Here is a 26118-nt window from a genome sequence, read left to right as displayed (position 1 = left end):
GGGACCCCCGCCTGGGCCCGGCGGAGCTCTGCGATTACGGCGGGCCGCTCACGCTACTCTAGCCTACCTTCGGCGAGAAGCGCCTTGGCGGCCAGATGCCGTCCCAGAAAGAGACGCGGCAGCCCTTGGGCGCGTCGCCCCTAATTGGGGTCTTGTCCCTCAGCGTTTGAGGCTCCCCTGCTCACTGACCAGCCGTTCGCCCGCCCTGCCGGTGGCTACTGTTGAAAGAGGCAGGAGCCTGCTCCCACCTAGAGAAAAAAGGGGGCGATTTCACATTCCAGTGGGAACTACCTTTATAATATATACTCACTCTTAAACACATCTTATTCCTCCTATCGATATATCCTTCTGAATATATAATTGGCACCATACAATTTTTTCTTTCCGACACCACCCAAATTTAGAAGAAGATGCTCAAGCTTGCAGGGAGGATAAATGCTGTGAAGCAGAAGCCCTGCTCCCTCATCCAAATACTGGGGAGGAGTGGCTGTGACTGTGGGAGGGAAATGTACTCTGCACATTCACAGGAACACAATTATTTCCATCATGAATGTATCTTCCAAGGCTAAATCCTAGCATTTGAAGGCTGGACTTGTTTTATGATTTTATACCAATCTTTTAAAATGTTCAACTTCATAATTGGGGTATTAACCAAAAGCTTTAAAAGCATGACATCTAAATGTAATCATGTGCATGTAACAGATGTCATAGTGGCTGAAATGGAACATTTTGCAGTTCCAAAACTTGACCATTAATTGTTTTCTGCTCCTGCAGGGATGATCAGTGCTTCCTTTCTGTCTTGTTGTGAGAAGGTCAGAAACTATACTTTTTCTGTTCTCACCAAGGATAATATAGAATCTGGGAAATTAATAGGGAGATCAGAAACAGAGTTGCTGAGAGCTCTGGTACTTCTGCCACTAAGAAAATCAATTTGCAGTGGAAGAAACTTTGCCCAGGATCCCATTGCATGTATAACCAGATTTGCAACAGGTAGGCTGCCTAGTTTGTATACACTAGACTACAGAGCTCTAGATGATCCCAAGATGACACCAAAGCATTCAAATTTTGCTACTCTTTGCTTTTATCTCAATGGTCATCCAGATTCTTTGCAGGACTGATCTGGTAGTACTATAGTTTGTGCAACCCCCACCTCACCTTGATGTGATTAGCTTTACAGAGTACCATGCAATCCCTGGCAATAGAATTAATTCAATAAACTATGGTTAGTGTGTTGTGCAAATGCAGCCATGATATTCCAGCCTTCTTCACACACACAAAAAGTAACACGCATTAGGTCCAGATGGTATTCAATCCTTAAAGTGATCTTTTAATAAAAAATGCACAAGATAAGGCTCTGACTTAAACATAAATAGCGCCATCAGTTTTTAAGAAAACTACACAGTGGTTACCTTAGGGCCCATGCTATGTAAACTAATAGAATGATTTTCTATAAGTTATCAAGCAAAAAGCAAAACCAGATCTCAGTGAAGATGAAGGAACAGAATTTCTGCAAAGGCTCCCACATACATTTTGCAGCCATGGTGTGGATTGGTAAATGATTAAAGTATGAATGAAGTGCCATTTTTCATAATTGAAGGGTGTAAACAGTGGACTTCTCCAAAGAATTATATGGTAGCAAGTCCTTTTCAACTTGTCAGAAATAGTTTGAAACTGGTAATGAGCAGTGAAGAATCCACATTTGCTGACAGCCCAAATTATTCCAGGGGAGCTAGCAGGGGGATAAAAAGAAAGATTGTACTGAGAGTATGAAACAACCAAGAGGAAATGGCAAGTAAATATCAAGGGATGGACCCAAACAAGCCACTACATTTATGTATATAAACATTGATAGGATTGGAGTTCTTACATGTTTAATCATCTTAGGACCATGATCTACAGGAAAATTAAAATGTTAGTCTGTACAACATTTGTGAGAAGAGTGAAGAACATGCTAGCAATTGGTTAGAAAAGGGACTGCCAGAATCATAATGTCTCTCTATAAAGCAATGTTGTAATGCTCCTTAGAACAATGTATTCATTCTGGTTGCTTTGTTTCAAAAAGGATCCTGTAGACCTAGAAAATCAGTATGACTCCTCACAAGGAAAGGGTATCCTGTCTGGGTTTTTTAATTCAGAAAACATGAGTAAAGGGATGATGGTGACATGATAGTTTATAAAATAATGCCCACTCTAGACATCATGGGGAAAGGTTGTTTTCCCTATTGCTTCACATCTGCCACCCCCCCTTTTTTTCTGAAAAACAAAACACTTTTGTTTTAATCTTTAATTCCCACTAGTGACCAAGTATAAGTCTGTACAATTGCATCTATTCTTTCTTTGGTATTCTTTCCACCTCTCTCCACTCCCTCTAATATCTTCCTTGGTGTTTACTTTAGATTATGAACTTTTTGCAGGCAAAGTTTTAATACTGATAAACTCTGTAAAACACTGATAATAAATTTGTTTTTCTTTAAGGGGCCACAAGTCTCTGATGTCTGTAGCAAAAGACCAACATAGCTACCCCCTTTGGAAACCATTAGTTGTATAAGTGTACTGCTGCTTAGAAGATATATGGTCATGGGCATTTGCTACAAGCCACAATGACATCACAATGCTTATGACGTCATTTCTCCCTGCTCCCCATGGGTTTGAATTTTGATATCAATAGCCAGACTATATCCTCCTCTTCAGGTTTTTTAGAATTAATCCTTTAGATTCATTCTCCAAGCACTTGGATTAACTTGTCTAGTATAGACTGCCAACTCATTCATTGGAATGTCCTTCCCTATATTCTTGTGATGCTGGGAATTTACCACTCTTTTCTTGTTCCTCTCCTTTCTGAATAGATTTAAAGCTTGACTTTAGTTATCAGGTCCTTTCTAAAACCATGGACAGAGTTGTAGCCTTGTTTCATTCAAGTATAAACATACAACCTGGAAATACAGATATATACTTGCATACAATCATAAAATTGGCTTGATAAGAATAGCGTAAATCTCATACTAGCCGAAGCCAACTGAGTGTTTTGGAAAGCAATCGTTTTTTGTTGTTGTTGTTATCTGCAAGGTCCATTCTTATCCTGTCCACTGGGAAGAGATGATCTATTTCTCACCAAGTTTGAAAAATTCTGGCCCATCTCTGAGAAATCAAATCAAATCAATCAATCTTTATCATAGGTATAGTCCAGAGTACAGTCAGAATATTGCCAACTAAAAATATTACTTTATAATTCCTATCAGCTAAAAGAACTGCATATAAAGCTCTGAAAAATCTATGCTGGCCATCAGGTTTGACAGGCATTAGTCCAATAAAGGCTGTCACAACTAAATTCCTTTGGATCTCAAGAGGGTCGAGCTACAGCTGCAATCTGATATCCATTTACATGGGAGTAAATTCCATTGAGTTCCATAAGGTTTCCTTTAGATAGACTATAGGACTGCCATGTAAATTTGGCATAGAGTATCATCCCACTCAAAAGCGGGGGACCCATTATAATATTGTTTATCTTTCCTAGAGAGGTAGTTTATTTTACTGCTTCTGGTGGGCCTCTTTTGAAAATTATCTGAGTGCTCCCTTATTACAGGCCTAGAAGGAGAGCAATGGCAATGCCCTCAGTGGAAATGAAATTAATTAAAAAATATCCATAACATGCTTAAACTGGGTCAGGGGATGTGTGTACAGTGGTCACGCAGATAAAGAATCCCTGGTTCTACTTATGTACATATCTACCTTAAAGTTCTTATTCGGCACTGCTCATTTTTTGAAGCAATACATATACATATGCACATACATGTAAGCTGTCCAACCCAACTACTAATAAAAATAAAATATAATAATAATAATAATAACAACAACAGCACTATTTTTATAGCAGGCAGCTTGACTTGCTTACTTGAGCCATTGGAACCTTTTTACTGAACTTGCACTTCCTTGACTGAATATACAGGTGTAGCACATTCTCTCTGTATAGAGAAGGGACGTTGTCTTTATGTCCACCTTGTGGATTTCCTGGGGACACTGAGAGCACTGTTGGAAACAGGAAACTGGGCTCACGCATGTAGCTCTTTGCTAAGCTGGAGACGGACTGGAAACCAGCTCTATTAACAGAGGCCCTGTGGATTAAGTGCTGATTTACACAGAGGCCCTGAGAAGTGTGTTCATACGCAGTCCTCCTTTGACTGACCTCATCCTCAGCAATTAAACCCATGGAAATTCCAGCCACTGCAATATTTTTACTTAAAGATTAGCAAATGGCAGTGGATTCATCCCGGCAAAGTCCTCACAGCCTCTTAACAACGGCATTGCAACTGGAACCATCACAACTGATGCAAGCAGAGAAGACCAGCAGGCAGGGCCCTAAGATAGCCCCACAGCAGACCGTGGCCCTGTAACTGGATCTCCCTGCCCCACGGGATCCTCTCCGGGGCTTGAATCCACAGTCCAAAGCAAAAGCAATTGGGTGTAGTTGGAACTGGGCAGCAGGTGGTGGGAGGGCCCTTCTTCCAAGCCAGTTGGCACAAGCTGGACTCTCGAACTGGCTGCCTGCTGGCAGAGGGCACCCCGCCCAGGCTGCCAGTTCTTCCTCCTCCTCCTCATTCCTGAGGGCTCGGGCTGTTAGGTACAAGCCACAGCAGCTCCCTCTTACACACCCACTGCTGCGAGACTAAGGGCGACCAGGCTCAAGCCATTTCTATAGCAGGAAGTCAGGCCTTTTCCTCCCAAATCAGCAAGAGGAGGGGAGGGGAGTGCGTAGGAGAAGGGCGTGAGCAGCACTGTGGGCAAGGGCTTGCCTACTTTGGAAGGTTAGTAAATTGTTTGGCTTTCCCCTATGGGACTATTTTGGGTCAGGCTCGCACTTACAGCCTTTGGTGCAACGGCTTGCCTGGAAAATGGGTAGGAAGCTTCCAGCCCTTGAAGTCAGTCCTGCTCGCAAATCCCAAGTCCAGATATCACGCTGCTGCCTGCTTTATCGTTAACTCTCAACATTTCACAGAGAGCCACAGGGATCCTGTACTCGGGTACCCAGCCGCGGCGGCAGATTGGAGTGTTTGCCATCAAGCAATTACTTTTGCTGGCCTTCAAAGAGTAGCTTCATGAAAGTCCGTGGAAGGAAAATATAATCCAAAATCCATGGTTAGATAAATCCAAACAAACACACACACGCTTTTGTCTTCTCCAGGATTCTTAATTCAATATTTGCAGTTTAGACTAGCAAGGAGCCTGTTTAATTCACCCAAGGAAGACACCAAGGAAGGTCAGCCATTGTTTCTTTGTCCTTGAATGCTTGGTGCAACCTCCATCTCCAGACTAATATGCAAGCAAGCCTCCTGGCCTAATTTTTGGACTTTGTTTCTTTCCTGATCTTCCCTCTTGGTCTTGCAACAGTCACCCTGATAAAGGCTTCTGGAGAAAATGAATGCCACTCATGCCATTTTTGCCCTATTGAAGGTATTTCCCAAGGAAATCACGGTGCTGCTTTAGCTGGAATATGACTTCTGGAGAAAACCTCTCTGTTGTGTACAAAGGCAGTGGAATCCTAGACTGAACAGGAACTTAACCCTGCTATATTGGCTTGGTTTGATTCAGGAGAATCCTTGCACTGAAATAACTGCTTGCTAAGAGACAGTGCAACAAAGCCTGCAAGTCTTTGTGGTGGGTCTTCCTTACCCCAGCTATTTGTTAGAAAGCAAACTGATTAATTTAAGACTGGCAACTTTTCAACTCACCAGCGCTTGTAATAGCAGCTTGACAAGCAAGTGATACTGGTTATCTGCATGCTGTGAGTCTTATTGCTTTCTGAACCTCAAGCTGCTGTTAAAAAGCACAAGGCAGTGCCAGGCCAGCATTTTTTCTGGTCAGTTGGCAAACCTAAATATAACACGCCTGAAGTTTGTATTCTAGGAATTCTCTCCTCTCCCCTTCAATCCCCAAGAGCGCCAATCACTTTAGAAGATGTTTTATTTATTTCAAAATATTTATAAGTTACTTTTAGCAGTAGGGCCCACAAGGCAACAGAGAAAAAGGATTCAGATGTCACAGACCCATAGATAAGCCATGGATATTACTAAACACACTTGTGTATTATTAAAGAATGCTGCTCAGTTCTAATAAAAACAATGACCCATACTGTACTTCAATTGGCAAACAGTATTGCTATAGAGACATCAGGTTTCCTTCAAAAAATGACAAATAAAGAGTGTATGATGTGCATAAAGGAACCTGGCCCCATCAGGGTTTCCTGGTAGGCTGATGTCTTCAGTTACATGTGAATGGTCCAAACTGAACCCTGTGCAGAAGCCTAGCAGTTGAGCTGCCCACAATGTCCCTGGAGCGAGAGATCAAGACACACATCAGGGCTTTCCCCCCAAACTTCCCAGCCTCTGATCTCCATTCATTATTAAAGCATCCTTATTTCGGTGGCTGTTCTTCGGATTCAGTTTTGCTCTCTGGAGTTTCCTGACTCACTCAGCCAAGCCTTCCTTCCAAGACGGTGTAGAGTTTGAAATATGTATCTTGGGATTGGAGTTCTTCCTCTGCTGCAGAAACGGATGTGCAGCCTTCCACCTCCCCATTCCTTGGCAGTTCTCTTCCAGCACAAAACCCTCTCAAAAGTGAATACAACCCCCCCCCTCCCGGGGCCTCCAGCCAAGGCCATGAGAACTTCCTCTTTCTGCTCCAACTTCATATATATGAAGGACAAACAGATACTAAAGAAGTTGGGGGGGGGAGTGTCAATCCAACAATTATATTTAAGCTGTTCCGCAACTTACTACTTTGAGCAGTTGGTAGCAGCTGCAACTCTCAGCTGTGAGCCTTTCCATCCAATGTTGAGGATTTCACCCACTGCTACGAAGTGTTCTTTCCTCACTTATTTATCAGGCTGCGTCTGTATCCCCTCAAAATGCCCATCCAAACTCTTGTATTCTCAGGACTGCCTGTACGTTGCAATCTAGGTCAGGCTGCAGTGTTATCCCTTCTTTCCTGCACTTTAAGTTTTATTTTTTTTCTTTTCTTTTATTGTGAGTCAGTTTTTGACTCCTGGCAACTACCTGGACAAGTCCCTGCAGTTTTCTTGGCAAACTTTTTCCGAAGTGGTTTGCTGTTGTCTTCTTCCTGGGGCTGAGAAAGAGTGACTGGCCCAAGGTCTCCCAGGTGGCTTCATGCCCAAGGGAGGACTAGAACTTACCGTCTCCCGGTTTCTAGCCTGGTGCCTTAACCATTACACCAGACTGTCTCTTGCTTAATTTTAATAATGCCCATTAATTCTGCCAGGAGCTCTGTGAGTATATGCATTGTACTGTTACATTTCATTGTTCCTCTTAAGCAATAAATTGTATCATGGCTGAGTAGTCTCCCCAGCTGCAAAGAAACCAAGATGAAGTCTAAGTCCAGAGTGGGAGGAGGGAGGGGGCATAATATCTCAAAGACAAATTAAAGCACTGAAAAATGTCATAAGCCATTCCCCAAAGCAATGAGGTTACACATAAAAAGAAGGTCAAATAAATCATCATCCGGCTCACTGAATAATCCCTCAAATGTCTGTGCATCAGTGTGCAACAACAGGAAGCTGGAAGTTCAGCCATAAATGGAAGCAGAATTTGTATGCAAACCTGCAGATGCCCAAACCTCAGCTCTGAGTGCCCCAGGCCTGCAGGCCACGACTGCACCTTAAGGCTCTCTTCCCTCCAGCCTGACATTCCTTAAGGCTCTCTTACATGCTTGGGCCACACAACACACTAAATCACAATGTACTTTGTTGCCTTAGCTCAGTGCCTCACGTGTCTCAAACACTGTGGTTTGCAAATGATGGCTAAGCATATTGGGTATTATTCAAGAAAACATGGTGAAACAAATCGCAACTTAGTCTGTTGTATAAACCTTGGAGAGGAACTCCTACATCCCTTTGCCTCTCCAGAAAAAAAAAAAAAGGCTCTGTTAGGCAGAATTTCTGACTCTCTTTTGGGTCTGGCGGTGGATAAGATCCGGCCTTCCCAGTCTCATAGACAGAACAGCGCCATCTAGCAGCCAAAAGAAGCATTGCGGGACGATCTAGCCATTGCTAGACATCCAACGCCTAGTGGACGCTAATTGATCTAGAAAAACGAAGGAGGGTCAGATCTGATCAGAGCTTGGTCAGAGCTACCAGATGGGGCTGCAAAAGTCTGGACGACATGGAGGGCAAGGGATACAGAAAAATCAAATTCTTTGCTGCCCTCTGTCAGTCGGCTCTACTTGGATAGGAGACCATGAGGAATTATCAGAGCGGTAGGATGGACTGGAAAGTTGGGGAAAAAATGCTGTTCGCATTGTTAAGATTACTCCATGTATGTGCTCATGACGGCGAGCCCGACCCGAGGGAGATTTTAACTTTGAGCAAAGTATTCAGACCAGCGCTCCTATGAGGTGCAGTAGAGGAAAGGAGCGAGCGGGGCCCGCGGCCCCCCAGGAGCTTCATGGTTGAGGGGAGATTTGAGCCCAGGCCTTCTTGCTGACGCTGCCCCTCACTGCCGCCCCGCGAGGACGTTGGCAAGCTCTGCCGTCATGGCCAGCTCTCCCGTAGACACGTGCTTGGCACGGGGGCCGATCAGATAAAATCAGCGGAATCCTATTGATTCGTGTGAGCGTTACATGCTTCTCTGGCACGAAGGGTCTCCCATCGCTCTGGGCGTCCCAGGATTCAGAGGCCGCCGGTGCTGGCCCCCGCGCGGGCTTCGACGGGCCTTGGAGGGAGGGAGGGAGGTGGCAAGGCGGAGAGGAGAGCAGAGCCCGACAAGGCGAGCTCGTCGGCAGCAGAAGGGGCTGCCGGGCCCCCTTCAGCCAGAGCGGCGCGGCCGCGGTACAGGAGCGCGCCCTTCTGGATGCTCTGGGCGGCGCAAAAACCCTGGCGGAGCAAGCCGGGCTCGAACGGTAGCCTGACGGGGAATTACTTCCTCCTCCTCCTCCTCCTCGTCCAGCAGCAGCAGCAGCAGCAGCAGCAGCAGCAGCAGCGTCGAATATGACTACTGAACGCTCGCCCCAAGGAGAAACGATTGTGGGGTTTTCTGATTCAGCTTCTAGATATTAATTTATTACCGTTTATCTCTCACTTCCCTTTTCTCCCCAGCGCTCCTATGAGGTGCAGTAGAGGAAAGGAGCGAGCGGGGCTGGCGGCCCCCCAAGGGCTTCATTGTTGAGGGGAGATGTGAGCCCAGGCCTTCTTGCTGACGCTGCCCCCCCCCCCCGAGAAGACGTTGACAAGCTCTGCCGTCATGGCCAGCTCTCCCGTAGACACGTGCTTGGCACGGGGGTCGATCAGAAAAAGTCGCTGGGAAGGGGGCAAGCTTCCTCCTGCCAGCCTCATTTGCTAAGTTACAGCCTCCCTGAAAAAAGAAAAATGCACAATCATTATTTGCTTCGTGGCTGCCATGGAACTTTATTTAATTCCCCCACCCTGTACTAGAGATTTTGCCCCAGTGTTTTCCAAAATCAGGAGCCTGAGCAGCTGCTAAATGGAAAATACTTTATTAAAAGTTTGGGGGGGGTGTTATTTGCAAAATCATTGTACTGACTACACTGTTTAAGTTTTAATAGACTGATGACTATATATTTGAATTATGGTTGGCTACTGCCCTCAGTAGGCTTTGTATTATTTGTATGACTATGGTCAAAACAATAAACAGACTGATTGATTGATTAAAAGTAATCGAGAGTTTTTGTGGATGACCCTTCCTCTCAGAGCAAATATAAACTGAATTACTTATACACCCAATCATCTTGCCCTGTCTTTGGAAATTGCCTTTGAAAAGACTTTTGGAACTGAAGCTTATGTGGAAGCAGCCCATAATATCATCTGTGGCCAGTGCATTTCATGGGCTTCTGGACATGGGGATGGAGGCAAAAGAGCATTCAATGCGCAGGTGATCTCTGAAGGAGGGAGGTGGCTTGGGACATTTGGATTATTCTCCCCTTTTCTTGGGCAGGGTTAGAGCTTTCACAGGTGAGATTTGCCCAGCCCAGCCCAGCTCAGTGTCGTTAGCAACACAGTCAGGCAACCTTAGGAGGCACAGAGGAGAGGCTGTGGCTCTGACAAGATGCAACGGCTTGGCCTAGCGGAGTGGGGGAGGCCTTTGCTCCTTTTTCTGCTCCTCACCACCTGGTCGATAGGTAAGAGCTTGTGCTTTTCAAGAAGTAGTAGCATTTATGTAGTAGGACCATTATGGTGCGAGGGGGCTTTTCTGGACTGAGTTACTCTCCCCGAGGTGCTATTTGGCTGGTGAGAGCCGCATCCAATCTACCTGGGCCCTCAACCTGACGCCTCACAGACTTATTGCAAGGGTAAAATGGACCATGAATCGAATGTACATAAGCGTATCAGTAGAATACTTCCCCCAGATCTTTTGAAGCATGTGATTGTACACCGTGGCTGGTGATTGCAGAAGTACTTTGGTGGGAGGCTGTGGGCCTGGCAAAATAAAGCAGCTGCTTCAGGATCAAGACCTTCCCTCTGGTTTGAGTGTCGGAATGAATGACGCCTGCAGGGACCCCTGTGCTGCCCCTCCTCTGAAAGCTCCCTTGCAGGAGATCGACCAGTCTGGCCGGCTCCAATGCAGCATCTCTCGATCTGCAGCGAGGCTCACAGACTGAAGCCAGGCCTGCCAGGGCTGGCCAGGGCCAAACGGCTTCCATTCCATTCCCGTTGCCAGTTCTTAAGGGAGAAAAACACAAGCAAACCAGCCCTTGACCTAGGCACAGCTTGTTTGTTTTCTTAGTTTGTGTTCGCGTTCCATGGCGTTGCCTGGAGTGCCCGGAGGGAGGCCGTTTTTCTTCTCTGCCCTTCTACTCTGCCCTTTAACAGGCAGCTCCTGTATTTGGCTCTGCTCTCAGGCCCACACTAGTGCCAGGGGGCTCCACTTCCCTGACCCCTCCCGGCTTAATCCCTTGATCTGGAGGGCTTCATCCACTCCTGCCCACCCCACCCCTCTTTTTCATTTGGAAGAGTTGGCAGTCCTAGGTCTTACGAAAGCAGTCTCCCTGTTCCTCAAAGGGGGTTTCCTGGATTCTTTGTGACAATGGGACAGAGCATCTGATTTTCCTGCCCCGATTTACAGAGGAAATTAGTGCAGTGTTGGTACTCTTGATTAGATTCTCCAAGGAATAGAGAAGTAGATGCAAAGATGAACCAAAAGAAGCCCCGAGTTCAGCTGGAGCAACTTTTTTCACCCTTCCCTAGGAAGGGGTGAATCCAAATGGAGTACTCCTAGCATTATCAATCAAAACAGTTGATAAGTAGCACCTAGTGGTGCTTTGGGTGGAAAATGATGGCATAAATAGTAGTGGAAGAACATAAAATTATGTGGAAGAGGCAAGGAAATTGCACCATAATTGTAAGCAGTGAATTTTCTGGAGGAATATTTGCTAGTTAACTGGACTCACAGCAGGTAGAACATAAGAAACGTTTATATTTCCTTTCCACTTATAGATCCAGTCATCAGAGCTGAAGGTAAGGAGACCTGCTTACTCTATATTTAATGGCCAGACACCAGTGGCTTGGAAACAAGGTTGCTAGTTGCAGTACAAGAACAGCCTTTGATGTGTGACAGCTGTGAAAACAAAGCTGACTGCTCTTCATGTAGACAAACATGGATTATAGCCAAGCGTGTGTATGTGAGTACATGTGCCACCAGACGGGCATATAGACGCCAGGGTGCCTTCAGGCTGCCCAGGGCTACAGCTTTACAAAATATCCAGTCTTCAGTTAAAACAATATGGTTGCACCCTAGGAAATTTTAATCCAATGATGGATGAGAAGAGGCCAAGAACAATCTGGAGTTTCAATGAGCATGAAAATCTTTGTTCCAGAGGGGATTGCAGTGTTAATCTGCTGAAGCAAAAGCAACAGAGAGTCCAATGGCACCTTGGAACGGACATATTAATTATCACATACATGAGCTCGTGTGATACTCAGTGCATTTGCTTTTAAGGTGTTACAAGATTCCTTATTGTTCTTACACCCTAACTCAAATAATTAACCACAAATAGCAATAAAATAACAAAACATAAATGATCCTCCAATTAACAATGACTGTTGATTAACAGTTGTGCTGGTAAACTATTCTTATTCTTTGTATCTAAGTTTCATCTACTTTCTAATGTCTTTTAAATTTACTTTCCTCATTTCTCAGTTTAATTTTGTCTCCTTCTATCTGGCCCCCCACATCTCTTGTACTACAACTTCTGGCTTTACCACCAGTCAGCGCAGACATTACCTGAGGACTATAGGAGTTGTATTCCAACACATCTGGAGAGCACAGAGTGATGGAAATTTGCTGCATTTGTTTAATTATTAAGAAAATATATACCCCATCTAGCAGCATAGCTCTCAAGGCAACTTAGTGTGAAATTAAACATTATAAAAACAAAATAAAAAAGCAACAATATACTTAATCTGTTAGGTTAAAAAAAACGCTGTCATTTCATGAGGAATATCTGTTGTTGGCAATTGAGAACTGGGGATTCAGTGCAGTTAAGTGAAAAGAAGTCACTTTCTTTTCACTGTAGCCATGCCAAGGCAAAAAGCAGGAAGTGTCTTACCTTAATTATAATAGATTTCTCCTCTTCTTTCCAGAGGGATTAAATTATTTTTAAGATATATAAAATGGTGAACTGACTCTTGAACTTGTCTTTCTTTTTCCAATTTTCCAGCTGTCCTCAGTTGACCTCCTCCTCCCTGCTATTTCACTAGATGTAATGCTCTTCCCCTTCAATGGTGGGACAGTTCAGAGGTGTGAAGGCTCATGGGAGGAATCTTCATTCGAAGCCTTTGCTCCAGCGCCTCGAGACAAGAACATCTGGGGCAAGAGATGTGGGCAGTCCCAATTCAGATATCATAATCAGAGGGCTGTTTTACAATATAGCAGACATGTGATATGCTTACACTCCTGCATACTCCAAGGCACCATGAATGAATGAATGAATGAATGAATGAATGAATGAATGAATGAATGAATGAATGAATGAATGAATGCAGAAAATGCCACCAGGCCTGGGCTCATTCTGCTCATATTGGCTGGGTGCTGGAAGGAAGGAAGGAAGGAAGGAAGGAAGGAAGGAAGGAAGGAAGGAAGGAAGGAAGGGCTAGGAACAGACTTCCTGGGCCAATTGGACCTTGCCTGATCAACAGGCTCTTGAGGCCTGGGAAGTTTGTGTATTTTTGACTGGTCCTTTGCTCCCAGCTTACCTAAAACTACAATTCGTGCCCTAATTCTGACATATTTATGCAAACACCTTATAGGAATTTGATTCAGAGGAGATGAGTGTCACTATCTTTGCCTGTTTAGGAATTCATGCCTTTTCAACAAAACTGAATTTCCCTCACCACGTAAAGGTTGACATCCAAGATGGCCACAATATTAACATCCAGTTGTTCAAAATTTACATAAAGAAAAAGATAGTAAAATGACATACTGTATAAGGCAAATTTTCCTGATCTTCAGTACCAAGAAAACAATATCAATGACTCATCCCTTGGTTTCAGGGTTCTGACGTTCTATTGCAGAGTTATGCTCAGCAAGCTATTTCAAATTGCTGGTATCTTGCCAAGCAAGCCCTTGTGTAGCTCAGGGGGCAGCCCAGGTTCCTCATGCAGAAGGTCCCCGGTTCAATTCCTAGTACCTCCAAGAGGGGAGGAGAAGGTTTCTTGTCCAAAAACTAGAAAGTTGCTGCTGCTCTTCAGTGTTAGACAGACCCACGGTCTGAATCAGGGCATTTCTAGAGAAAAGGCTGCCATCAGCTACACTTGAAACAGCAATTCCCTATCCTCAGCCAGGGAGTCTGCTGTTTTCTCACCTGGCTCTATCCTTTCCATAGCCTCATTAACCGATTGTCCTTTTCACACTCTGTTCATTACAAATCTCTTCTTTCCCTGCACAGAGATGTTAAGTAACCAGAATTCTGTTTTTTGCTGTCTGCATCACATCTTCTTTGGTCCCTGAAAGCTTGGGCAGAAGATGTCTTTTCATTTTTATGTATCAGTAAAAAAAGCAGAAACACCTTTAAAAAATAGTTTGGCTTAGATCATCATAGGACAATTTCATTGAACAATTTGTTCAAAACAAGGTTAGAAAATTGCAATTAAGTTTGCCTATGGGTAGCAAATTGGCTGAATGATCTCCTGATTTCTTCTGAGAATGCCAGATTTCTTTACAATGCCAATTCCATAAATGAGTCTTATAAAAAGCCTGATTGTTACTAGTCATTTTTACTATGCCAGCTTGATTTTCCCTGTTTATATAACTATGTTTATTTTTTTTACTTCTGGAGAAACATGCAGAGACCTAAAGATCAGGCCATCCTATATGAAATGAGTAAGGCTACCCCCTTCCTCCCCAGCAGTGGTGGTTTATAAATGTTCTGCTGAGGTAACCAAAAATGGTAGTTGATTTACTTCTTTTAAGTTGTGCAAACTTAACCGGAAATGTTAGTGCCTTGCCAGAGTTAATACACAAAGCATCCCTTTCTTATTTCCCTCTAGTACTATTAATTAATTAATTGGTTTAGAACTGCAGAAGTAGTTTTAAAAAGGGGAAAGGATGTGGTAGAATCTTCTAATTAAGGAGGAAAAATATTTCCTAATTGGGTAATGATTTCATTGGGACCAAGTAAAATTAACACAACTGAGTCTGCACATTTTTAGTTCCCCAGAACTGTTCAATAGGCATTCGTGCTTTCTATATAATTTTGTTTCCTACCACTGAAGAACAGGTTTTAGATTTTTTTTTTCTAATTCAAGTATAATTAATTCAAAAACATTCTTTTCAAGGGAGATGGATTTTTTAAAAAAAGCTTGCTAAGATTAGTGCAGAGATATTACTCTGCAAATGTACTTGACTACGCCTCCCATCTTTCCCAGCCAGCATGGCTATTGTAAATTGTGATCCAATACACCCAGAAGGTACCAGTTTGGAAAAGGATGATCTGTAATAAAGGCAAAGCTAGATTTGCCTTTGGGTGCTCTAAATCATTTCTGCTTGCTGTCTGCATTCCAACAAATATTTGTTCAAACTTTCTCCTGCACTGCATGAATGTGTTCACACGCTGTTAATGAAACTGTTCTCCTAGATCTGGGGGTCTCACAGTTACTCTAGGAATTTAGGAGCATTTTCTTTTATATTCTCTGTGAAGGAATATATGTTGAGGAAGAAAAAAACAAGAGGAGAAAAAATACAGGAAAACAGGCATTCCCTGAAGTGCTGCCTCGGAGGGCATAAAACGTTTTATAATTGGTGAGGCAAATAGCAGGAGAAAAGGCGCATATCAAAGCCTCCTTCAGGAACCACTCTTCCCATTGTGTCTAAGAGGACTTCCTATGTTTCAGGGGTATCCACAGGATGTGGTCAAAAAAGTCAAGATTGTAGCCATGACAATGTGGTGGAAGCTCCGTCAGCTTCTTTTTAATGTGCGTTGCTTCAATCACATGGTCACAGCCACTGTCTTGGTTTTTTTAATTGCACCTCATGGACACTCCTGCTATGTTTTTTTCTGGTAGAAAACTTTACATTTTGGAAGAGAGTACGCTGGGCAGGAGTTCCCCAAGTGATACTGTGAAATAAACTGTAGGTTCATAAGGGGAGAACTGGGGAACCCTCCAAGATGTGGCTGAACCACAGTACTTGGCAAACCTCACTGTTGGCCATTGTAATCCAGCTGTATTAGAAGGGCCAGAGGTTCCCCACCTCTGTTTAGTCATCTTGTTGTTCTTAAATATACAGATTTTTCTGAGCTGAAAAAAAAAGGAATGTGAAAATAAAGTATAGGATAAAGTAGCTCCTCTTTATTTAATTTAAAATAATTCATTTTTATTTAAAATTATTTTAGAAATAAATAATGGAAGAAAAAAGAAAGGAAAGAAATCCTTTGATTCCACAGATTTCTTTGTTTTCTTTTTTGTTCAATTATTTATTTTTATATATTTATGTGCTACTTTCCATTGTTATAAATCTCAAAAAGTTCACAATCCACAGTTAAAATGCAAAAGAGAATCAGCAAATTAAAACATTGTAAAAATAACACCTTCAGTTAAAAAGAGAGTGGATGAAGGAGAATCAAACAAGCAAAGAAGCCCCTACCCTCCCTTCATCAAACATTCATACTATACAGGGAAGGCCTGGATGAAGAGGTAGGTGCCTCGTGAATTTCAGCAGGGAGAACATTCTAGACCAAAGGTGCCATTGCCGAGAAGCTCCTCTGCAGTTCTCAGCAGATGGTCCTTTGCTATCATTAGTGGTGTCATGTGACCAACACTCTCCTGCTGATTCTTTTCTTAGCTGCAGAGTTCCATGGCCTTCCTAAAACGGTGGAACTGGAAGAAAGTACAAAACCAAATTCAATTGTGGCTACCTTCTCTGTCAGTTGTACAAGCTCAAGCTATGTACCTGTGACATCACTAAGGACCATCACCCCGATGTCCTCTTTTTTCAACTTTTTAAACATCTTATCCCCCGGCAACTATCAGGTAAACAAGATAATATAGCCAGCCCAATGTGATATCTTGGAATGATTTTTGAGAAATTGCATTTCTAATTATGGCCCATGAAACTCTAAGTGATTTATTCTCTGTGGCATCTTTTCTAATCATTTGCAAACAATTTGGACTGTTATTACTTAGTATACCAGCCTCCTCCAACCAGATGCCCTCTGAAATTTTCAGATTACAATTTGCAAAATCCCAGATAAAAGTGATAATGGAGTTACAGTCCAACAAACCTGAAGGCTCAGGTTTGGGGACAACTAGAGATGAAGACAAGGTTGGAGAATGCAGTTCTATTGCTTCAATGCAGAATAGAAGTGAGTGGTGCATTTAGTAAAGAATGCCTCTTCCAATGTTTAAAAGGTCATGGGAAGGGGTCTATTTAGGATGCTATCAATGGATAATGTTCAGGAAATAAGTGGCAATCTAAACAAGGACTTCCTCATTTGTGGCGTCTTCACTATGGAACTCTCTCCCTTTGAAGTGCATCAGATAGTCCTCAATAGTTCATTTTATTAATTGCTTAAAATATATGCCCATTTATTCAGATGACTGGTTCATTTTGATGTGTTCACTGCTGACTATGGCATTTGATTATATAGTTTTCTTTGCAATTCTTGGTTTTATATTTTATATTAGTTCTGTAAAGCATTTTGCAGTGCTTGATGAAGAGTGGTGTGCCTATTAATAGTAATCTAAAAGACCTGAAAGAATGAAATATACTGTTAATAAAATCATCATCATTCCTCAGTTCCAAAGAGGGGAGACTGAAAGGAGTTTCTACCTGAAACTCTGGAATCATGGTGAGGCAGGTGTTCCTACAAATGGGGAAACAGACTAACCATAAATTCCACAGAGTGGAATATATTTTTTTTAATTAAAAAGGATCAGTTTTACTGTGGATTCAAATACCACATTGCTGAGCTAGCAGTAAATTGGCTGAGCTCTCAAGCACAGCTAATGTTATGAAATTACAGAGATCCAGGTTTGCTTTTGGAGTGGCTGAGAGTCCTTTGGTTGGAGATGCCCTCAGAGGCGTACAGGGAAGGGAAGGGAAGGGAAGGGAAGGGAAGGGAAGGGAAGGGAAGGGAAGGGAAGGGAAGGGAAGGGAAGGGAAGGGAAGGGAAGGGAAGGGAAGGGAAGGGAAGGGAAGGGAAGGGCTGGTGGACTCTAACCAAGGCTCTTTCTTTTGATTCCCAGGTGAGCCTTAGTCCCAGTGCTGCTCTAGATGCTAGACTGGTGAATCTGTATGCCTTAACGTTCACTGCACATTGTGCAAGAAATCGAACAGATGCTCAACTCTTTGTTCGAGTTATTGAAGCAAACAGATCAATGTGCATTGGAGGATATACTGACATAGGTAAGAGTGTTGTAGTTTCCTTGATTTACAGTTACAGTTTCGGTATATCTGGCCAAAGATAAAAGTGCTTTGGTGAAGAACATTTTAACATAAAATTATAGTGGAGTTGGATGAGATGGAAATTAGTCACTAGGCACTGGGAGGCATTTTGAGTTTTCCATCAAAATGGAGCAGATCCTGATTAGCACAGGACAGCAAAATATTACTTGACCAAGAATAGGAGGGAGACTAGAGTAGTAATAGTAGAATTGTCCAAAGGTTCCCATAATGCCTGACAGGAGGGGCTGTTCAACCTCAGCTTGTCCATGTTGCCATGTTCAATTCAGTACTGTGTTAGTTTTTTCCATCTCTCTTATGTCATAGGACGGTTCCCTATACAAGTCTCAGAGGATGTTCCACCTGGAGAAATACTCTACAGAACTGTCTTGAAGAGGCGGGGCACAGGCAACTTGACCGTAAGTACAGTGGTTGGGAGAAAAAGCAGGAATGTACTTGAAAAAAGTTCTCTGATCACCAGGAGGGTGATAACCAAATGGTTATCAGCAAATGGAAGGTGGTTGGGAGAAGGAATTCCTCAGCTCTGTGGACTGTCTGAGAGGAGCTGGTCTGAAAAGAGGGGAGCTGACATTTTTGAAGGGTGACTTGACAGGGCGAGGACTCAGTGGCTGGGGTAACAGGTGTAGGGTGTTGCCTACTTTATACTTTCCACATTGTCTCTCCTTTCCACAGTTCGCCATTGAGAATGCTTCCTTGCCTTTTGTCATAACTCCAGGAGGAGTCCTGCAGACACCCGCCACAGGTTTCACTCATGAGCAAGCTGGCAAGGTATGTGCTATTGTTTGCCTTGTAGATACATTTGCTCAGCATCCCACTGAAACAGTGGGAGTCCATTCAAGGCATGTCACTTCTTGGCTCTTTGTCATACCCCAAACATTCCCAAGGAGAACTGCATGCCTGTGGGGAGCTTCTGTTGTGTTCATCAGCCTTTTGCTGCTAGATTTTGATTTCCATTTTTTGTCATTTCAGGCCTTTGGGCCTTTCTAAGTGCACGGTTCCTAATAATTTCAGGGAACTGCTACTACCTGCTTCTGAGGCTTTTATGGAACTGTAGGCTTCTTCATTGGGCCTCTTGGATTCAAGTAACATATGAAGGCCATCCTTCCTGTATTGCCCCTGCAGATATTCTCACTAACAATTGTGGTCAAGGATGATGGTGTGACAAGTTGCCAAGTGCCTCTGTTTATCCAGGTGAATCCTGTTCACCATAACAAAGTCAATTTCACGTGAGTTGGAGAACTGGGGGTGGGGGGGAAGACACAGTGGTGTTTAGATATGGACACTGGGTTGCCAGCAAATGGGGCTAGCCCAAGACATCCTGCTCTCTCACTATATCCTTGAAAGGCATACAGTACTCCAGAATCCCTTGCACAGAATGGCACAGAACTGGAATTATGCCAGAGCATAACTAGCAGTTCAGATCTGGTCACATGAAATCCAACAGCGCAATCTCAGAATTCTCTGTGACACTTACTGGAATTTTAAAATGCGCTGCTCAAAATGATGCTTTTCTGGCACCTCTAAAAATGCTGCCTGCTCAAACAGTCACGTATGGCCTGAGTCAAGGCTACGTATTACTAATGGAAACCCAAGAACATGAGGAATCATCTATTCTCCATTCACCATATACGACTTATATCATTCCCTGGGGAAAGAAAAAATCCTGCTTATGACTAGACCAGCCAAGGCTTGAATCAAGCTGCACGCTTCTGGAACTCCTGGGATGTTACTTTTTGTACTTCAGACATCCCTGAAGTATAGACAATATAGCAGATCTAGAGTTTATTGCAGAAAGGGAATGAGCAGATTTGATTATCTTTCTTTCAAGGAGCACTACAAGATATTGTCTAGGGTAAGAGCAAGTTTACTGCCTCTTCTACCTCATGGGTCCAAGACACATAGATTGAACAGTTTGGAGTATGATCCCTACTCTAAAGTTCAACAAAACACCATTACATTAAGGATTGGGACATAACATATTTGGAACTCTGAGGAAGACATGCACTGGGAGGAATTTCTTTCAGGATATAGCCCTGTCTATGTGACCCCTGATCTTCTTGCTAAGTTATTTATGTGCCTATGTAACCATACAACAGTATTTTTTAACTATAAGTAGCAGAATAAACTGTATTGCTCTTGATAAACTCCTGATTCTGAAGAGTTATTTATACCTTTGCCTTCATAATTCAGGGAATCATCAATTGCATGTTCAATACCGGAAAATGTACCACCCTTGAGCAAGGTCATACAAGTCCGAGCCAATGGGGATTACGTGCTCTACCAGATCATCTCCCCAGGCACAAACTATTTCACCATTGAACCAGGTAATGAAAGCCCCAGGTAAGGCATGGCATCCACACCATCTCAGGAAGTCTCTAGTAGTTAGCTACACTGATTTTCAATTCTCAGCCCTCTTGCCTTCTAGAGGCTGAGAATTTATCTTTCTTCACTATAGGGCTTTTGGGGGAGGTATGGCAAAGTGAAGACGGCTCTGCAAAAGCAGAGCCAATGACTGCGGCAAAGACCAAGGAACCAGTGAGTAGACCGGTTCCTTGGAACCTCTCTGGCTAAGGAGAGGATGGGAGATTGCCTACATGTCTCCAGTGGCTGCTACTCATGAGGAGGCTGCAGGACAGTGGTTTTCCATGGTTTTGAGCACTGGGAGACAACAGGATCAGCTATCTTGCTTGCAACCACAGTGAAGCCTTTTAAAGGACACTAAGTTCACAAACCTCACTTTCCTGTTAACTATTCTAAAGCTAGTAGAGACCTTCGGAACAACAGGCTTGAAAAGTCTTCATCAGGTGAGTTTATCTTCAATTCTAACAAAAGAAAAATTAATTACAAGCTTAAGAACTTAAAGAATTTTAAATAAACAGCAAAAAGCTAAATAAGATTTTGATCTAAGAAAGTTATAAACGGATTAAGGGTCCAGATTAATTTGGAGTATTGACTTTTACTATAAGATTTTAGAATTAATTATGAAAGTAACTTCTTGTGGGAAACAAACTTATTTTGGTTATCCTGACAATTGCAAATCATAATAAAAGATAAGTGATGATCTTAGAAACTAGACACTAGAGGGGTCTAAAGATTTTAAGCAGAAGACAAAAACATACAAGCCTGATGTCAATTAATACTGGGACTTACAGAATGATACTCTCAGGCCCAGCCCAAGGACAACAGTGAAACAGTCCAGTTGAGTAAAGTTTCTTTATTTGCTTACACCTTATAGACAGAATCTTGCCAGATTAAATCTATATTACTGCAACCAATGGATATACCCTGGAAGATTCTAGAGAGTGGCTATCCTGAACCTCTTTTGCTTCCCATACTCCCCCTGCAGTCTGTGTTGTCTTTTTTCTCCTTTCCCCTCCTGGAACGCACTCCCTCCTTGCTGACAGCCTTGATCTCTCACATCACTCTCCTCTTCATAGTTACATTCCATCACAGATACAAAACATTTTAACATCAGAAATATTAAAGGAGATCTTTGAAGAATGGATCCAGAAGTTAATAACTACAATATTAACACTTTCAGTAATGATGTCTATTTCTATGGATAGACTATGCTTAAAAGATGTTAATGAAGGAATGACAGATATGGAACAAATTTTATCTGATAAGATAGTGGAACTACAAATGACATGCCAAGAGAATGATTTGGAAAAGTTTACTTTACTAGATATACAAAAGAAACTGGCTGAAGTATTAAAAATTAAAAGGGAAATACAAATGATAAACCAAGAGAATGACCTGGAAAATGTTTTCTTACTGGATCTACAAAAGAGGCTTGTTAAAGCCTTGAAGAAATCTGTGTGATGGGATAAAGAAGAATTAAAGGGAAATCAAATCCTACAACAATATTGGATTGAATTAAAGATTAAGACTGTTAGAAGTAAAAGGAAGGAATAAAAAGTTGGCTTATTTGATCAAGGTTCAATAAGACCCTTTTTTTTTTTGCAATGTTCTGGTAACCTTTTATGGAGCTGTTGACACCAGGACTGAAAAGTTGATGTTTTATGGATTTGCTTATAGATAAGGGATGGGCTATGGGATGGGCTATGGGATCTGTTTAACCTTATAGGGGATGAAGAATTATTAAATTTGTTTATACTTGTTCTGATGAAGGTTGGAAGTCACTTCTTTATCTTTATTTCTTTTCTTTTTCTTTATTCTCTTTTCTTTCTTTTTCTTTTTTCCTGCACTTTTTATTCTTTCTTTCCATTCTCTTCTCTTTCTCTAAGTTTAGTTTGTATTAGTTTTTACTATTGTAATTAAAATTTTTAATAACATTATATTTTAAAAAAAATTTCACTATACAGGCACAGGCATCATCAAGACCACATATTACTTAGATCTGGAACACAATCCAAGCTTAGCCCGAACCCAGCTGGTGGTAAAAGCCTACAATATGTTCAGTCATACCGATCATGCCAGCATCATTGTCAACATTACTGTGAAGCGGGAGAACTTGAAAAGACCCCTGTGTTCTCCTGCTGTGTTTGTGTAAGTCTCCACAAGGAAATTGTGGCAGCTTGAGCCAATAAAACATATAGTTACAGAACCAATTTGAGGGCATGTTACTTTCTGCATAGGGGTAATGTGTGGTAGATTTAGTGATTTGGAGGACCACTGAGGTACAGGAGTTACACAGCTAAGTGGAGGCATAGGAATTATACAGCTAAGTTGGAGGAGAACTTGGGATTAATTAAAGGTAAATGCATCCAGGTAAATTTCTTAGTCAAATAAAGCTCATCATCCCCAGGGGCTGTGGTGGCTTTGACTGTGTAATCCCACACATTTGGAGGTCATCCAAATTAAGTAACAATGGGCTAACAATTTGGAAAAATCAGAGCTCAAGGCACATGTCCTTTGGCATCATAAACCAAAACTAAATTAGTGGCCCTGTTTGAAATCTTGAAGTTCTACTTTTTCTATCAACAGTCTTTTAACTGTAGTTTCCAAAAATCAATGGGAGAGGAGAGGGTGGATATATTTGCCCCCTTCAAATCTCCTTTTCTGTCTTCTTGTTGCTTCTTCCTCTTGCGATTATTTCTGTTTAATTCTAGAACTGAGATTCCAGAGACTGTTCCCGTTGGGAGGATCATGTTCTCTCTGTCTTGCTATGATCCAGACAACATCAATAGTAGTTTGAAGTATAATATAGTCCACCAGAGCCCACTCTATGGCTTCAGAATGGATGGCCCAAATCTGCAGGTGAGTCTTTGGGATGGAACATCAGTTGCTGGGTAAATATCAGGTAAGGCTTGAGTAAATTCCTTTACATCAATTTATGTCTGCAGTACTGGAAATGTACATTTAGATGTATAGAAGATACCATAAGCTTTACTTGTGCCACTACCCTTTTCTGCCATGGATTAATAACTAAAGGTAACTTCTGGCCTCTTTTCTCCTGATCTTTATATCCTGTGGCCTGGCAGGTGAACAGCAGTTTGGACTGTGACTCAGAAATTATGGCCACTCTTAAATTTCAGTACCAAGCCACCATTCTGGTGATGGATGAAGGAAGTCCTGCACAAAACAGTAAGTACCACATTGCTAAAAAACACTATTGGAGTTTGTCCCTCCTTGATATTGATGAGGTCAGTGGAAACTTGGCAGAGTTCTATGATTAGAGGCGCTCTCCCTCATGTGTTGGGGTCATGGCTGCACAAATAGGCATTTGGAATTTGTTGATGAAAGTAAATCTAGAACGTCTGTCACTGTTTGAACTGGAGAAAAGTGCTACTAATATGATGCAATTATATGCTGACAAGCAGACCTAAGTTATAGACAATGGTGTGTAATTTCCTGCCCTTCATATATAATGAAATAAAATAAATAAAATAAAATTCTGCATCAAGGTAGTCAAAGCTACAGACTCTAAATTTCTAAAAAAAAAATTTTTTTTCTCACAATAAGGAGAATCGTCCTCAAATTCTTTAAGTATGAGAACTAAAAAGTCAAAACTTCCTTGAACTGAGCTTTACGTTTAGGGACTACAAGGCCATATAGTTTTCTTGGCAATGATATAGAGTGGCTTGCATTACCTTCTGCAGGGATGATTTTCAATTTCCCAATTTAGCCTATAGCCCTGAGATATCCCATTGGTTTCCCACCCAGGTACTGACCAGGTCCCACCTTACTTACTTATGTCTGGAGAATCAGCCACGGTGAGCTAGAAGTTGCCACCAGCTGTTACGGTACTGAGCATTTGACTAATGCCTCAGTCTAGCATGGCATCTAAAAGTGCATCCAGCTTTGTTACTATCAACCCTGTCTAGGTTGTAGCAGGGCCTTTTCCCCTATGTATACAGTTTGGGGCAAGTAGTGACTTTACCTTCTCATACTTTTTGTGTTTTGTTCCATTTTGTTCTTTTCTGTACCAAGAATCTTGAAATGCTCTGCATTATGTAAAAAGGCCCAACCTTTGATCACTAGAAATCCTGCTTTGCCACTATGAAGGCTTCAGAGATTTTTATTACATACTTTCAGACCCACTTGGAACCTGTGTTGAAAAGAACAGAACAGAACAGAACAGAACAGAACAGAACAGAACAGAACAGAACAGAACAGAACACTGGCAGTCCTGATTACTAATTTTTAAGTCCTGCATCAATTTCTTTCTTAGATGGCAAACACCTATTGGGTAGGATAAGCTTACTTGGTAGGGAATACTATTAGAAATAACTAGGTTGGCAAATAGCCTCTTCAGGCGAATGTTTATGCTAAACTACAATTCATTCTACATTCTACTTCTCCCGAAGAGGCAACAAAGGATGGTGAATATGGTGATTTGTCATATCCTTGCAGAAAGAATGGCAGATATTGGCTCAGAAACCAGTCCTTTCATATGTTTCATTGGCTTGCAATAGTTTAATTTCAAAAATGGTCAGATGAGGAAAACATTAACCCATAAAGAGTTTTCCATCTTGAATAGTTCAGTTGCCTGACTTCTGTCATATGAGCAGTTGTAGAAGAGCTCACAGTGAACAAAGCATGCAATAATTCAACACTGAGTACAATTCTTCTAATAATTTCAACACTCCATTAGCAAGTAGTTTTAACAAACTCTGGCATGGGACCAACCAAAGCATGGCAAAGGAAGTGCAGCTTCTCCAGAATTTTGTCAATTTAGGTGATTCCAAAAGCAAGAAATTAAAAAAGAAGACAAAAGGTCCCCCAAATTAGGCAAAATGGCATGGTCATGGGGTCTGCAGTTTAAAGTAAGTCCCAGGATGCAGTTTGTATACCATTAATCATTCATAGGTGTTGCAGGCATCCAACCTAGCATTTTAGGATGAAGAAGCAATGAGTGATCTCCTAGTTTAGAAAACACAAGGGCCAGATATATCTCCAAATTGTCTTGGGTGAAATCCACAAGCTTTACCAACCAAAATGCAGCAAAATCATATCTTTCTTCTGCTCTTTGCCAAGCCAGAAGGATAATGGTTTTCACCCAAGACAGAAGATAGATTTAAGATACAGCTGACTTTTGTGTTTTCAGACTTAGTCTGGATTCAGAAGGTGCGGAAGGCTAACCCTGGTGAGAATTTGGGTGGGAAACTTCCAGGGAACATGAGGGTTGTAAGCCAGACTGGGGACAGGAAAAAAAATCCCAGAAGGCAATAAATTATTTTCTTTTAGCCAATAAAACTACATGGAGGTGTCCATGAAATTATCAGGACTCAAACTCAAAGGAGACTGTACTTTTTAATAAAGTTACCCAGCCAGAGGTGTCCACAGGGTATTTATTTATTTAATAAATTTATACAGGTGCCCATCTCATACAGATGACTCTGGGTGGCTAACAATTAAAAGCAAAATAATTTTTTGTTCACCAGACCCTGTGAACACCCCTGTATCCAAGAGTGGATTTAGATTGCCTCATGGAGCAATACAGCATTGCTGCTTTTCAGTAAACTGTGAATAGATTTTCACTGAAATGATACAGTATGATCTAGACCAGTGTTTCTCAACCTTGGGAACTTTAAGATGTGTGGACTTCAACTCCTAGAATTCCCCAGCCGGCCAGTAGTTGAAGTCCACACATCTTAAAGTTCCCAAGGTTGAGAAACACTGGTCTAGATCATACTTAGAAATGAAGTTAACTATTTCAAAGTACATTTAATTTCAGGGAAGATGATTTAAGCACATGCTTATTTCTGCTGTGAAACAACAACATTTTAATGAT

General features: G+C 42.1%; 1 protein-coding gene across 1 annotated transcript in view; it reads left to right on the top strand.

The window, feature by feature from the left end:
* The first annotated feature begins 10070 nt into the window (after positions 1-10070).
* Positions 10071-26118, top strand: part of CDHR4 (cadherin related family member 4) — a 31229-nt gene continuing 15181 nt past the window's right edge. Inside the window, exons 1-11 of the mRNA XM_088134780.1 lie at positions 10071-10143; positions 11459-11479; positions 16302-16489; positions 17705-17864; positions 18228-18319; positions 18594-18689; positions 19044-19147; positions 20112-20245; positions 22247-22430; positions 22994-23141; positions 23366-23468. Coding sequence (XP_087990906.1) covers positions 10071-10143; positions 11459-11479; positions 16302-16489; positions 17705-17864; positions 18228-18319; positions 18594-18689; positions 19044-19147; positions 20112-20245; positions 22247-22430; positions 22994-23141; positions 23366-23468 — 1303 coding nt within the window. The remainder of the gene's footprint in view (positions 10144-11458; positions 11480-16301; positions 16490-17704; positions 17865-18227; positions 18320-18593; positions 18690-19043; positions 19148-20111; positions 20246-22246; positions 22431-22993; positions 23142-23365; positions 23469-26118) is intronic.

Source organism: Python bivittatus, unplaced genomic scaffold, assembly GCF_059951505.1.
Source record: "Python bivittatus isolate LINGU-HERP-01145 unplaced genomic scaffold, Pbiv_v1 ctg000080_np1212, whole genome shotgun sequence".
Taxonomy (NCBI): domain Eukaryota; kingdom Metazoa; phylum Chordata; class Lepidosauria; order Squamata; family Pythonidae; genus Python; species Python bivittatus.
The sequence above is the reverse complement of the archived record's forward strand: the minus strand, read 5'-3'. Positions and strand labels throughout refer to the sequence as shown.